Source organism: Bidens hawaiensis, unplaced genomic scaffold (assembly GCF_021521415.1).
Source record: "Bidens hawaiensis isolate Kalapana, Puna unplaced genomic scaffold, B.hawaiensis_p1.1 tig00015702_1, whole genome shotgun sequence".
Taxonomy (NCBI): Eukaryota; Viridiplantae; Streptophyta; class Magnoliopsida; order Asterales; family Asteraceae; genus Bidens; species Bidens hawaiensis.
Window position 1 is genome coordinate 460,946 of NW_027492401.1, and position 11,660 is coordinate 472,605.

General features: G+C 40.4%; 1 protein-coding gene across 1 annotated transcript; it reads left to right on the forward strand.

Annotated features, from left to right (window-relative positions):
- The first annotated feature begins 8,043 nt into the window (after nucleotides 1-8,043).
- On the forward strand, nucleotides 8,044-8,523 carry LOC143549573 (protein S40-4-like). The gene has a single exon (XM_077040453.1). It carries the CDS (start codon nucleotides 8,044-8,046, stop codon nucleotides 8,521-8,523), a length of 480 nt encoding a protein of 159 aa, XP_076896568.1.
- The last annotated feature ends 3,137 nt before the right edge of the window (nucleotides 8,524-11,660 follow it).

Sequence of the window (11,660 nt, forward strand, 5' to 3'; positions counted from 1 at the left end):
GGATCCACATACCAACGCCTGATGGACAAAGAGTTTCATGCCCAAATCGGGAGGAACTTGGAAGTCTACATGGATGACTTGGTCATCAAAAGCCTCGAGCCAGAGACGATGTTGAAAGACATCGAAGAAACTTTCAACACGCTCAGAAAGATAAACATGAAGCTCAACCCGAGCAAGTGTTCCTTTGGGATGGAAGAAGGGAAGTTCTTAGGAGTCATCGTTACCAAAGATGGCTTCAGAGCGATCCCTGAAAAGGTCGAAGCCATTATGAAAATGGAATCACCTGCTACCATCAAACAGGCTCAGACACTGAATGGACGACTAGTCCTACTTAACCGCTTTTTGGCAAACCATGCGGATAGGTCGTTCCCATTCGTGTCAACATTGAGAAATTGCTTGAAGAAAACGCACTTCCGCTGGACACCAGAAGCGGAAGCAGCTTTTCAAGAGATTCGGTCACGCTTGATCGAACTCCCAACGCTCACAGCACCAGAAGTGGGGGAGGAATTAATTCTCTACCTCTCCGCCACAGACAGAGCAACCGGGGCAGTCTTACTAGTAGAACGAAAAGGCATCTAGATGCCCATCTACTATGTAAGCCGCGTCTTAACATACGTGGAAACCCGGTACTCCACCCTTGAAAAATTAGTCTTAGCGCTTGTACAGGCTTCACGCAGGCTAAGACGATATTTCCAAGGCCACCCAATCACCATTCTCACCAACTTCAAACTTGCAAACGTTCTAGGCAAACCCGAGTTGTCAGGGCGCCTAGCCAAATGGGCAATTGAGTTGGGAGAATACGAGATAAAGTACAAGCCAAGACCAGCCATAAAAGGCCAGGTCTTGGCCGACTTTATTGCAGAAGTCCCCGCTTCGCGGGAAAAAGAGTGCCAGGAAGAGGCTCAACCCTCTCCAGCACAAGACATTAACGATGTCTGGCGACTCTATACTGATGGAGCAGCCAACAACGAAGGTTCAGGCGCAGGGTTGAAACTAACTAACCCATCAGGCCAAGAATACACTTACGCTATTCGGCTGGATTTCCCAAGTACGAATAACGAAGCGGAGTACGATTTTTTTTGGCCGGATTAAGAATTGCGCGTAAGATGGGGGTGAAAAACTTGGAAGCCCACGTGGATTCCATGCTAGTAGCCAACCAGATAAACGGGACGTACACAGCCGTGAACGACACAATGGCCCTGTACCTCGCACAAGCAAAAACCCTTATGCGCGATTTCAACGATTGCAAAGTTGTGCACATCAAGCGAAGCGAAAACAAATCTGCGGATGCGTTAAGCAAGCTTGCATCGTTAGCCTTCACCCACTTGGGAAAGGACATCCGCGTTGAACTCCTTGGAGCACCATCAGTCCCGCACAAGGAAATTTGTGTCATCCAAACCAGTACGGAAACATGGATGACGCCAATCATAAATTACCTTGCGACGGGTGTACTACCAGAGTCAAAGACACGGGCAAGAAAGATACGCTGTAAATCACTAAACTATCAACTCGTTGATGACATACTTTACAGGCGTAATTTTCTTAGCCCACTCCTCAGATGCGTTGACGACCAAGATGCCGACTACCTCCTAAGGGAAGTACACGAAGGCATCTGTGGGATACACGCAGGTCCATGCGCAGTTGTAGCTAAGCTAAACAACGCGGGATACTTTTGGCCGGGGATGCACACGGATGCGCTGGCCTACATCAGAAAATGTAGGTCCTGCCAGCTCTACGGACCCAACACGCATCGCCCGAAGAACGAACTTGTTCCAGTCACTTCTTCATGGCCATTCCAGAAGTGGGCCATCGATGTGACGGGCCCATTTCCCACAGCAGCAGGGAACGTTCAGTTCCTAGTGGTAGCCATCGACTACTTCACCAAGTGGATAGAAGCAAAACCCCTAGCCCAAACAACCGCAAAACATATCAAAAAATTTATTTGGGAATTTATTATTTGTCGTTTTGGACTTCCACAGAATTTGGTGAGCGATAACGGCACCAACTTTGCTGACCAGAAGCTACAAAAGTGGCTGAAAGAGCTTCAAATCACCCACACCTTTGCCTCAGTGGCACACCCGCAGGGTAATGGTGAGGTGGAAAGAGCAAACAAGAGCATCGTCGACGGCATAAAGAAAAGACTCTTGGAGCATAGATCCGGCTGGGTGGACGAAGTTCCATATGTCCTTTGGGCAAACAGAACGCTGAAAAAAGCAAGCACCGGCGAAACCACCGTTCAGCCTCATCTATGGCACTGAAGCCATGGTTCCAATCGAGATTGGTCTACCCTCACAAAGAGTCATAACTCAACCAGAAGACAATGATGCGGAAAGACGGTTAGACCTTATGCTAACCGAAGAGCGCAGAGACTTAGCCGCAGCGCGTGAAGAGAACTACAAGCGACAAATGCAAAAGTACTACAACACGCGGGTGAAACTCTGCAACTTCAATGTCGGAGACTACATACTGCGTAACAACGAGGCTTCGAACCAGGAGCGCCCAGGAAAGTTGGCCCCGATCTGGGAAGGGCCATACATTATTAAAGAAGTTCTGGGAAAGGGCGCATACCGGCTCGAAAGGCTCGATGGCACCCCCATCGCTAGAACATGGAATGGAGCTCAATTACGCAGATGCTACATGTAGATTAATTCCAAACTTGTAACGAACAGGCCTAGAGCCACTTCTAATGGAAATGATTCTCCTTATTACATTGATGTTGATAGCCTTACCTTTATACTTATGAACTGACCACACTGATATGCCGGTATTCACCGCATAAATAAGTGAGGGAGGAAGTAAGTCGTTGCGTGTGGAAAGCGGCACAACCCGCATAAACACAAAAACAGTAAAAATTTCTAAGGGGAAGATGAGGAAAACCTTCACGCAGGTCAGACATAAATGAAGTTTGGTCATCCTACTAAGTGAAAGTGACGGTCCTACCCGCACAATCATGATAGAGGAAACAGAACATTAACCTATTATCTGACACACGTCGAAAGGTTAACTTATTCAAAACACTTAGAAAACTGCTAAGTTAAACTAAAATATGCGTGAGCAAATCATATAATGTTTACAAGGCAAGGCGTTAACAAAACATTTATATTCACATTAAAAGCTGTTCAAACATTACAAAATGGCTAGGTATCTACCCGCCTACAAAAATTACAAATTTATCCTAACAACTTGGAGGATTCTGAAGATTCAGGCTTCGGGACCACTTCCTCCAAACCCACTTGAACCCGCACCATCAGTCGGCTGTGGCGGTTCGAGGAAAGCTTTGAGAACAGCTAGCCCGTCATCAGCAGCAGCAACTTCATTAACCTTCTCCACAACCGGATGAGAGAAAGCAGCATACTGGTTCACAGCTTGGTCATAGGCAGCTTCAGTGTCAACATCGTGTAGAGGAAATTTGGAAGGCGGGATGCCTTTCTCTGCAAATCCTAGACCAAGCAAGAAACCAGCTTTCTCTCCATCCTCATGAGAAGCGTTGAGGGCTGCACTCATGGCATCATCATAGGATGTGTTCGCGAAAATCTGATGCACAACCTACACAAAAAAAAAAACTTTTCTAAGTATAAAGAAAAAAGCAAAAAACAAAGAATAATTGAGCTGTGCGTACATGCGCCAACGCTTCTCGTATAAGCCAATATTTATTGGACAAGGACTCTTGAAGGGTAGCTTGAGCTTGATCGCGTGCGCGTTCGGCCTCATTCTTATTAAGGTTGGCAAGCAACACTTCCTTAGCAGCAGCCTCCTCAACGCTTTTAAACTTGCGCTCAGTGCGATCAAGCACACCCTTCTGATCCAAGAGCTCCTGTAGCTTCTTGGCATCCTCCAAAGCCAAAGCCTCATGAGCCTGCTGAAGCTTCTCTAGTTTGGCTTTCAGTTCTTCATTCTCAGCGCGTAGAGGCTCAGCAACGGCTTCAGCTTTTGTGGCCCTTTCAGTGGCATTACGCGCCGTTTCCTTAGCCAACCTAAGTTGTTCATTAACAACTTGAGTAGCCTTGGAACGGGCCTCATGCCTGGCTTGGATTTCGGCCTCAAGATCCTTGAAGGCTTTCTCGTTCTCAGCAGCGGTGGCGGCAAGCTTCTTGTTCTCCTCCCGCAGCGATCGCACCTGAGCCCCCTCCAAGCTACGCGCAGTCTTTAACTTATCGTTTTCACGACAAAGTAATTCGACACGCGGCTGCATCCGGGCGAGTAGAATTCGGAGCTCGGTGGACAACCGGCCTTCCTGGTAACTAACCATGGCCTCCCCCAATGCACCACTTAGAGCGGCATGGCGCGCCCAGTCGACGCAGTCTGCAGCCGTCCTGAGAGTTGTCCCTCGGCGGATATTCCACCTTGGGGCATAGATCTCATTGGAATCCGAAACTGCGAAAACAGAAAACAGTTATGAAAAAATGACAAGGATGGATAACAGGCCAAAGTAACCCCACGCACCTGTAGAATCGATAACAGGCCGATAGCCGCTAAACCCATCACCTGAACCTAAAGGATATCCATCCAAGAGGTCAAGGAGATGGGAAGGAGGCAAAGATTGGACTCCCTCATCAACAGAGGTAAGTCTAGAGGTCCCAACTCTAAACATACCTGAAGAACCGGCCAAGGACTAGGTACTCGCTGACGCCGAGTGTGACACTGTAGAAGCCACTGAGGTAGAGACCATCGGAGATGAACTCATTTGAGATGAACTCATAACCGTGGTAGACGCTGCGGATGAGCTCACAGAAAAAGTCACCGCCGGTCCGGTGAATGATGTAGTAAAGATGGCACTGACGGCCGGAGATGAAGTTGAAGTGCTCAACGCAGCAACAAAAGTGGACGCCATCGTCGGCACAGCAGCCACGAAAGACGACGTCATAACCGGAACAGTTGCTTCAACAGTATAAGCAACTGAATCAGTACCAGAAACAGCCGCAGCCGCCTGGGTCATCGCCTCGGATAGGTTGACCAAACCTATCGTCGTGGGTCCTGAACTAGCTCCTCCCGCACCATTTTCTTTAAAAGCAGATAAGTCCACTCCTGCATAAAGAACAAATATATAAAAAACAAATGCGGAAGGAAATGCGGAAAAGGTACACAAAAAGTATACTTACTGGTTTTCTTGATCTTGAAAGCCCTGACAGGCGGAGATGGACCCGATGAAACTGGCCTCTTCACGCCAGTTACCTTCGCAATGGTCTCGTCACCACCACCAAGGTTCCCCGCCGCCTCCTCACTTTCAGTCTCGGAATTAGACTGATTCCCCAGGTCAACGAAGGTAGCAACCTTCGTTTTTCACGCCAGCCACCTTCTTTTTCCTCACAATAAAAGGCCCATCTGCGGATCCCTCATCAGAAGATGACAAGATCAGAGGAATTCCAGCAGAAGTTTGAGCATGAAGAGGACGAGGATTAAAGAACTCCTTACCTGGCCGAGCGGCGCTTAAAATGTCATGACCTGGCGGATAGACCTCTATGAATCTATCCGCAGTCTTCTCCAAAATGTGCAACTCGTTCTCATCAAGGTCACGAGTACCCAACCGCGCGGGACCACCAGTCTCCCGCCGGTGCAAGAGCGACTGTAAGTCGTTCCCCTCTGAGATAAAAATGATAACAATGTTAGAAGGAAATCCTAAACCAACACAAAAGACGGAGCATACCATAAGGAATATAGTTTAAACCGTATTCAAGAACGATGGGTATCTACGGCGTCCCAGACCCGACATCCTTCCACACGCGGCTCATCCCAAGCATGACCATCCCAGACTCCGCGAAGCGATAAACAGGAGTCAGAATCTGGGAAATCTTGGTGAACCACTCCGTCTCCTAGTAATTGGAAGCCGGAAGATTAGGGAGTGCCCTCCCATTCTTGAACGTCATCGCAATGGGAACGATGCGAGCGGAAATGTAGAAAAATTCGTGCTTCCATGAGCGAAGACTGCGCTCGGTAGCGCAGATCTTCAAACCATTGATCCGAGTGACAAGGGTATACCAACCCTGGATGCACCTCCAAGTACAGAAGGTCATCAGGCGGTCGACTCGAGGCTCGATATCCAAAATACGGCACACCCATTCGAAATGGCGAACCTTAGCAATTGCCATTGGGTGCACCTCTGTCAATATACTACTCATATAACTTTGTCTGTTTTAACTATTATACTGATTAATTATATAAACATTTTGCATATGTATTATTTGATATACGCCTATTGCTTATTTATTAAAAACTACAATTCAAAAATGTTTTGGGTGTAACGATCATTGATATCAAGTTATAAATTACATTGACCATTTTTTTCATCAAGTTATAAATAAATATGACCATTTTTAAATTTTGTTATTAACTTTGTAAGTATTATAAAAAATAATAATATTAGCCCCAATGTCGCGTTACAGGAGGAAAGTGCCAAAAAGGAAGAAACTTGAGTTGTCAACTTGTCATGGACGAAACGCAGCTATAAAATCAAGGGCTCCACTTCACGTGAATGCTTACCTCATTGACAAGACACGTCATCAGCCAACAGTAATCCTTCGCATCCAAACAAACTCTCATAATTCCCCTGTTTCTTGCCGAAAGTTAACAACACGACAAGTTATATAATAAAATCGAGTTTTGTCTTTAATTTTAAAATGAAACTCATTTTTTTGTTTGCAATTTTGCATTCTGAGTATTCATATATCGATAAGTAATTGAACGGTTTGGGTTAATAAAATTTTTACCAAATGATTTATTCCACCTATGCATGCACCTTGCAAACTTTAATCTCACAAGGATAACAAACGGCTTACCATTACACAATGTTCTATTGAAGACACACGAAGCATCTTGTATACACATACTGTACGTATAAAAGATGGACGGAATTTGAGCCATCAATGTGTTTACTTGCATTAAAATGCTTTGAAAACACACAAATACAGTGTAAACTACAACTCGCGTAACGATGAACACCACACACTGAAGAGTCATCTTACCGATTAAGTCCCCATGTTATTAGATTTATAGCTTCAACAGAAACCTTGCATTGCAATAAATTGCAATATAGGATTTTAAATACCTCCCAACTAACTGAAATAGACAATTAGTTTTGTTGGTATAAAAATTTAAAACTATTGATGTACATACACACCACTGGAATCACATTTATGAGGAAAGTCTGGTCACACAATCCCTCATATTTTTCTACAACCTTTGGGTGACAATAATGTAATCAAATTTGCATGCTGTGCTTTGCACCCAATTTATCAACTCTTCACGGAACATGAATATCTAAAATATAAGTCGATTTTGTTAATAACATTAGGGTATACTCAATGATTATTAAGACATGTTAATATAAATATAACGACAAATAGTGTGTTTGAGTGGTAAAAACTGTTGATGTTATGTTGAAAGGTTCACGACCTTTGATTAGTTAGTTTTCGTGAAAACATTACTTAATAACATCTTTGATGAAAAATTGAAACTTATAACCACATATGTGATTATAAGCCCAACCAGGTTTTAGTCCCACCGCATGTTGTGCCAGGACAAGTGGCAGCCGGCGGTATGATTTTCTCGATGAATGCCCAAGCTAAACTCTAAAGACAGCGTGTCTACGGTTAAGGCAATATAGTTTGTCCAGAATAAAGCAATGAGATCTTCTAATTAAAATGTACAATGACTTAACACACGACACAATAAAATCCTGGTTCTAAAAAAAATATATTGTGATTACGAAAAGATATTACTTAGATGACAAGCAAGTGTATTTACCATCCCAATATAATTTAATTTATCTGTGTACGCTCCTAGTTTTATTCTTCTTCAATTATTATGATCTTATCTCTACACTCTCATAATTTCATTTCTCAATTATTATTATTACATCACACCTAAATAATTGAGACCCATATACAGACAAAAAACAATAAGTTTCAAGGTAAAAGACAACACTTTTGATCAAATCAATATTCAAACACCTCTATAAATAATAATCAACCAAAAGGACTCACACATAATAACACATCTAAATCACACCTAATTCTCCAACCAAAAACCTAATTCCGGCCATTTTCAATGGCAGCACCGATGACTTACAACCACCACCGTTACTTCTCCGATCAAAACAAACTCTACACAACAACAACAGCAACAAACTTGGCATTCGAATTCAACGAATTCGACATCTGGAACGTGACGTCATCGCCGGAATATCACAAAACCCTAGCGGTTTCTCCGATCTCAAACAAATCCGTACCGATGAACGGTAACCGGAGAGAAGTACGGCGATCGGCGGCGATGTCGTTGCCGGTGGATGTACCTGACTGGTCAATTATTCTCAAGCAGGAGCTCAGGAATAATAATATTAATAATAATCGTACCTACGGTAGCGATGAAGATGATGAGTTTGATGACGTGATTCCGCCGCATGAGTATTTGGCGCGTGGAAGGAACGCGTCGTTTTCGGTACATGAAGGAATTGGAAGGACGTTGAAAGGAAGAGATCTGAGCCGTGTACGGAACGCCGTGTGGAAACAGATCGGATTTGAAGATTAATTGATTGATTATTTGAATATCGATTGATTGATCCAAAATTTTGCCTACGAGTTAATTGCTAGTAAATTATTATTATTATTATTATTATTATTATTATGATGCCTATTGGTCTATCTGTTGATCAATTTTGATAGTTTAAACGGATTAATATGTAACTTCGATTGCAGTTTTGCCGATTTTGAGACTGAAATGATGAGTTTTTATTTTGATGAATTTTTTCATATTTTTGTTTTTGAGATTTTCATATTTGTGTGAAAAATGAAAACATTGAGAAGGAAGTTAGAAAGTTTCAAAGCGTGTTGACGTTGACTAATAAAGGTACAAATAGTTGACGGTTGACGAATTCTATTTCATTTTGAGTGGTTTTCCTATTTGATCATTTTTTTAATTCTAACTAAAAAGATAAGATATAACTATGAAAGTGACATAAATAATTTGTTTGTTTTTTTTTAATAAAAATAAGATAATAGTTGCTATTGTGGATTGTAAAATTGTTACGAAGACATAATAATTAAATAGTATATTGAGGCTTTTACTATAAAAATGTTTTTTAGGGTTCCGGTGATCTTAATAATTGAAGTATTTACTAGAAAAATGTTCATAAAGGTCGATACAAAGTTACCAAGATATTTAGGACAAAAATGTTGAGTTTTCGGGAAAAAATGTGAGTTCTCCATGCAAAAACATTTTTACGGAGACTTGAAATTAACGACGTTAGAATTTTGTTAGTCGCGGATCGTTAAGAACAAATACGTTAAAAGCTGGGATCCTCAACGGCCAATTCGTTAGATGAGACCGGCAGATGTATTTAAACGTGAAAATATTTAATTGAGCCGTGTACCACACCCTTATTATACAAGGCTTGAATAATTTAAAGAATACACTTATTATATTTTGGTGCTGATATTGGATTTCTAAATGGCTACGATAATTGCAAGTAAATCATCTTTCAACATTAGTTATGTTATTTTACTTGGTACTAGGTTATTGATTCGTGTATAACACGGATGGAAATATAAAAAATTGTTAAGTAGCAACACATACATAACTTCAAACGTTAAGATATTTTTAGTATATATTTTTTAGACGACAACATGATTTTTAATTAGAATTCATATTCGTATGGAAACAAAATATTGAAAAACATATATTTACAAAAAAAATCACATGGTGGAATGTTTATAAACAAAATTTAAAACTTCAAACATAATCTTTATAAACTACTAAATATTTCTTTATAAAATAATTTACATAAACGTTTTAACACCGTCTCTATACTCACTTTTGATAAAGTTACATATAGCTGACTATGTGTAAAAACCGGGTCTCTCAAGTTTGTGCCAACTCTTGTTAGAGATTGGCCTTGACTTTTGTTAATGTCATTGCAAAAGAATAAAAAATCCAAATAATACAAAAGAAATTATATATATTAAAATTCATGTCAACCAGTTGCAAACTTAGATTGCTAGAACAAATTGGTCGTGAGCCACAATCGAATTTCAAAATTTTTTAATTGGCAATGTTTACTGTCTTTTTATGCCACATTTTTAATTGATAGTTTTTATTTAGTAATTATAGTGGACAAGTTTCTTTACACCACGTGTTACGCACGAGTGCTTTTCTTTCTTTAGCCGTGTAGTCTTACCTAGTTTGGCCATCTAAATGTATGTCAAACTCATTTGCATTTCTTTCTATACTTATGTTTATTATGTATGATCCTTATCTGAAGTATTAAGAGACCAGTAGACATTTATGTCGCGCACCATTAATTGTTGTATGATTGTATAAAAACGCTAGTGTATGGTGATAGATGTCTACTATGTGCAACAAAAGAAAACTCACTGAAAGACTCCTGGCAACTTACATAACATTCAAGGACATAAATAAATAAGTAAAATGGAGTAAATACACTATCCAAACACATTCATGCAAACAGTTACTTTTATATCTACAATTGTTTTTAACGTTTTTGTTAAAAAAAACATTATGCAGCCTATGCCATAAAATGTCCAACAAAACCCAGTGTATTATACATGACATACATTCCTTATGTCTCATTTCCTTCTGGAAAGCTTTATACCAAGAGGACCATGTAAGGAACAATCAAATACCAAGTAATCTGAAACACATCCCATGAAAATGCTTAGAATATATAGTGAAGTGGTGGTAGTGGTACTCACAATGAAAATGGGTTTAGTGGTCAAAATGGGAAGGGTTAAATAAAAAATAAGTAATATCAACAGAGTTATGATATATACCATTTGTAGCACATCCAAAATGACTGCACATGCTGCATATTCACAATAGAAGCAAGAAAAACATTACTATCAGATTCTACTTGCATCGCGTCTAAACCTAAACAAAAAGGAAAATGTAGAAATTAAAAAAAATAATATCGAACGAAAAAAATTATTATAATAAGACTGATATTAATTAAACGCATACATGGCAAGTAGCATCCATCAAAGAAAACTTATTACAATATATGAAAAGAAAAAAAAGCTCAAATTAAAATACATGACAAATAAATTGTTACCATTTTTAACTACTGCAATGATGGTCCTGCTTGGTTATCTATATTATATTCTTCTACCTTCAATAGAACCACCAATTTTATTCAATATTCTTTCATTATTTTGTACCTTCACACATTTGCTATACAAAAGTCAAAATACTTATACGATCAATATATTTTTTTCCCGGGCCGAGCACAAATTGACCAACTACAATTTGAAATCGTAAAGGCCTATTCGTTTTGTTAGTCACTAACCGAATCTTAAATTTGTTAGACCCAAATTCATTTAAGCCCATTAGACATCTAAATAATAACAGCCGAAATATGTTGTATTATAGAACCAAAATGCCAGTCCATATTGATTCTGGAAATTAGCCAACTTTTGCCCTTTTACGTATCCAAGTGTTGATCGATACAAGACCAATCCCACGGATAATATACCATATAAACTCATCAAAATAATGTATAACCACCTAATGTCACGTAAAACACCCAGCAACTGCCGAATTACCTATTGACTGTTGACCCGCCAATTGATTTTTTTGGTCAGATTTAACAAAAAAGTAAGAAGTAGTAAAAAAGTAAGCAATTTCATGAAAGTCGGAAGTGACCAGAAAAGTCA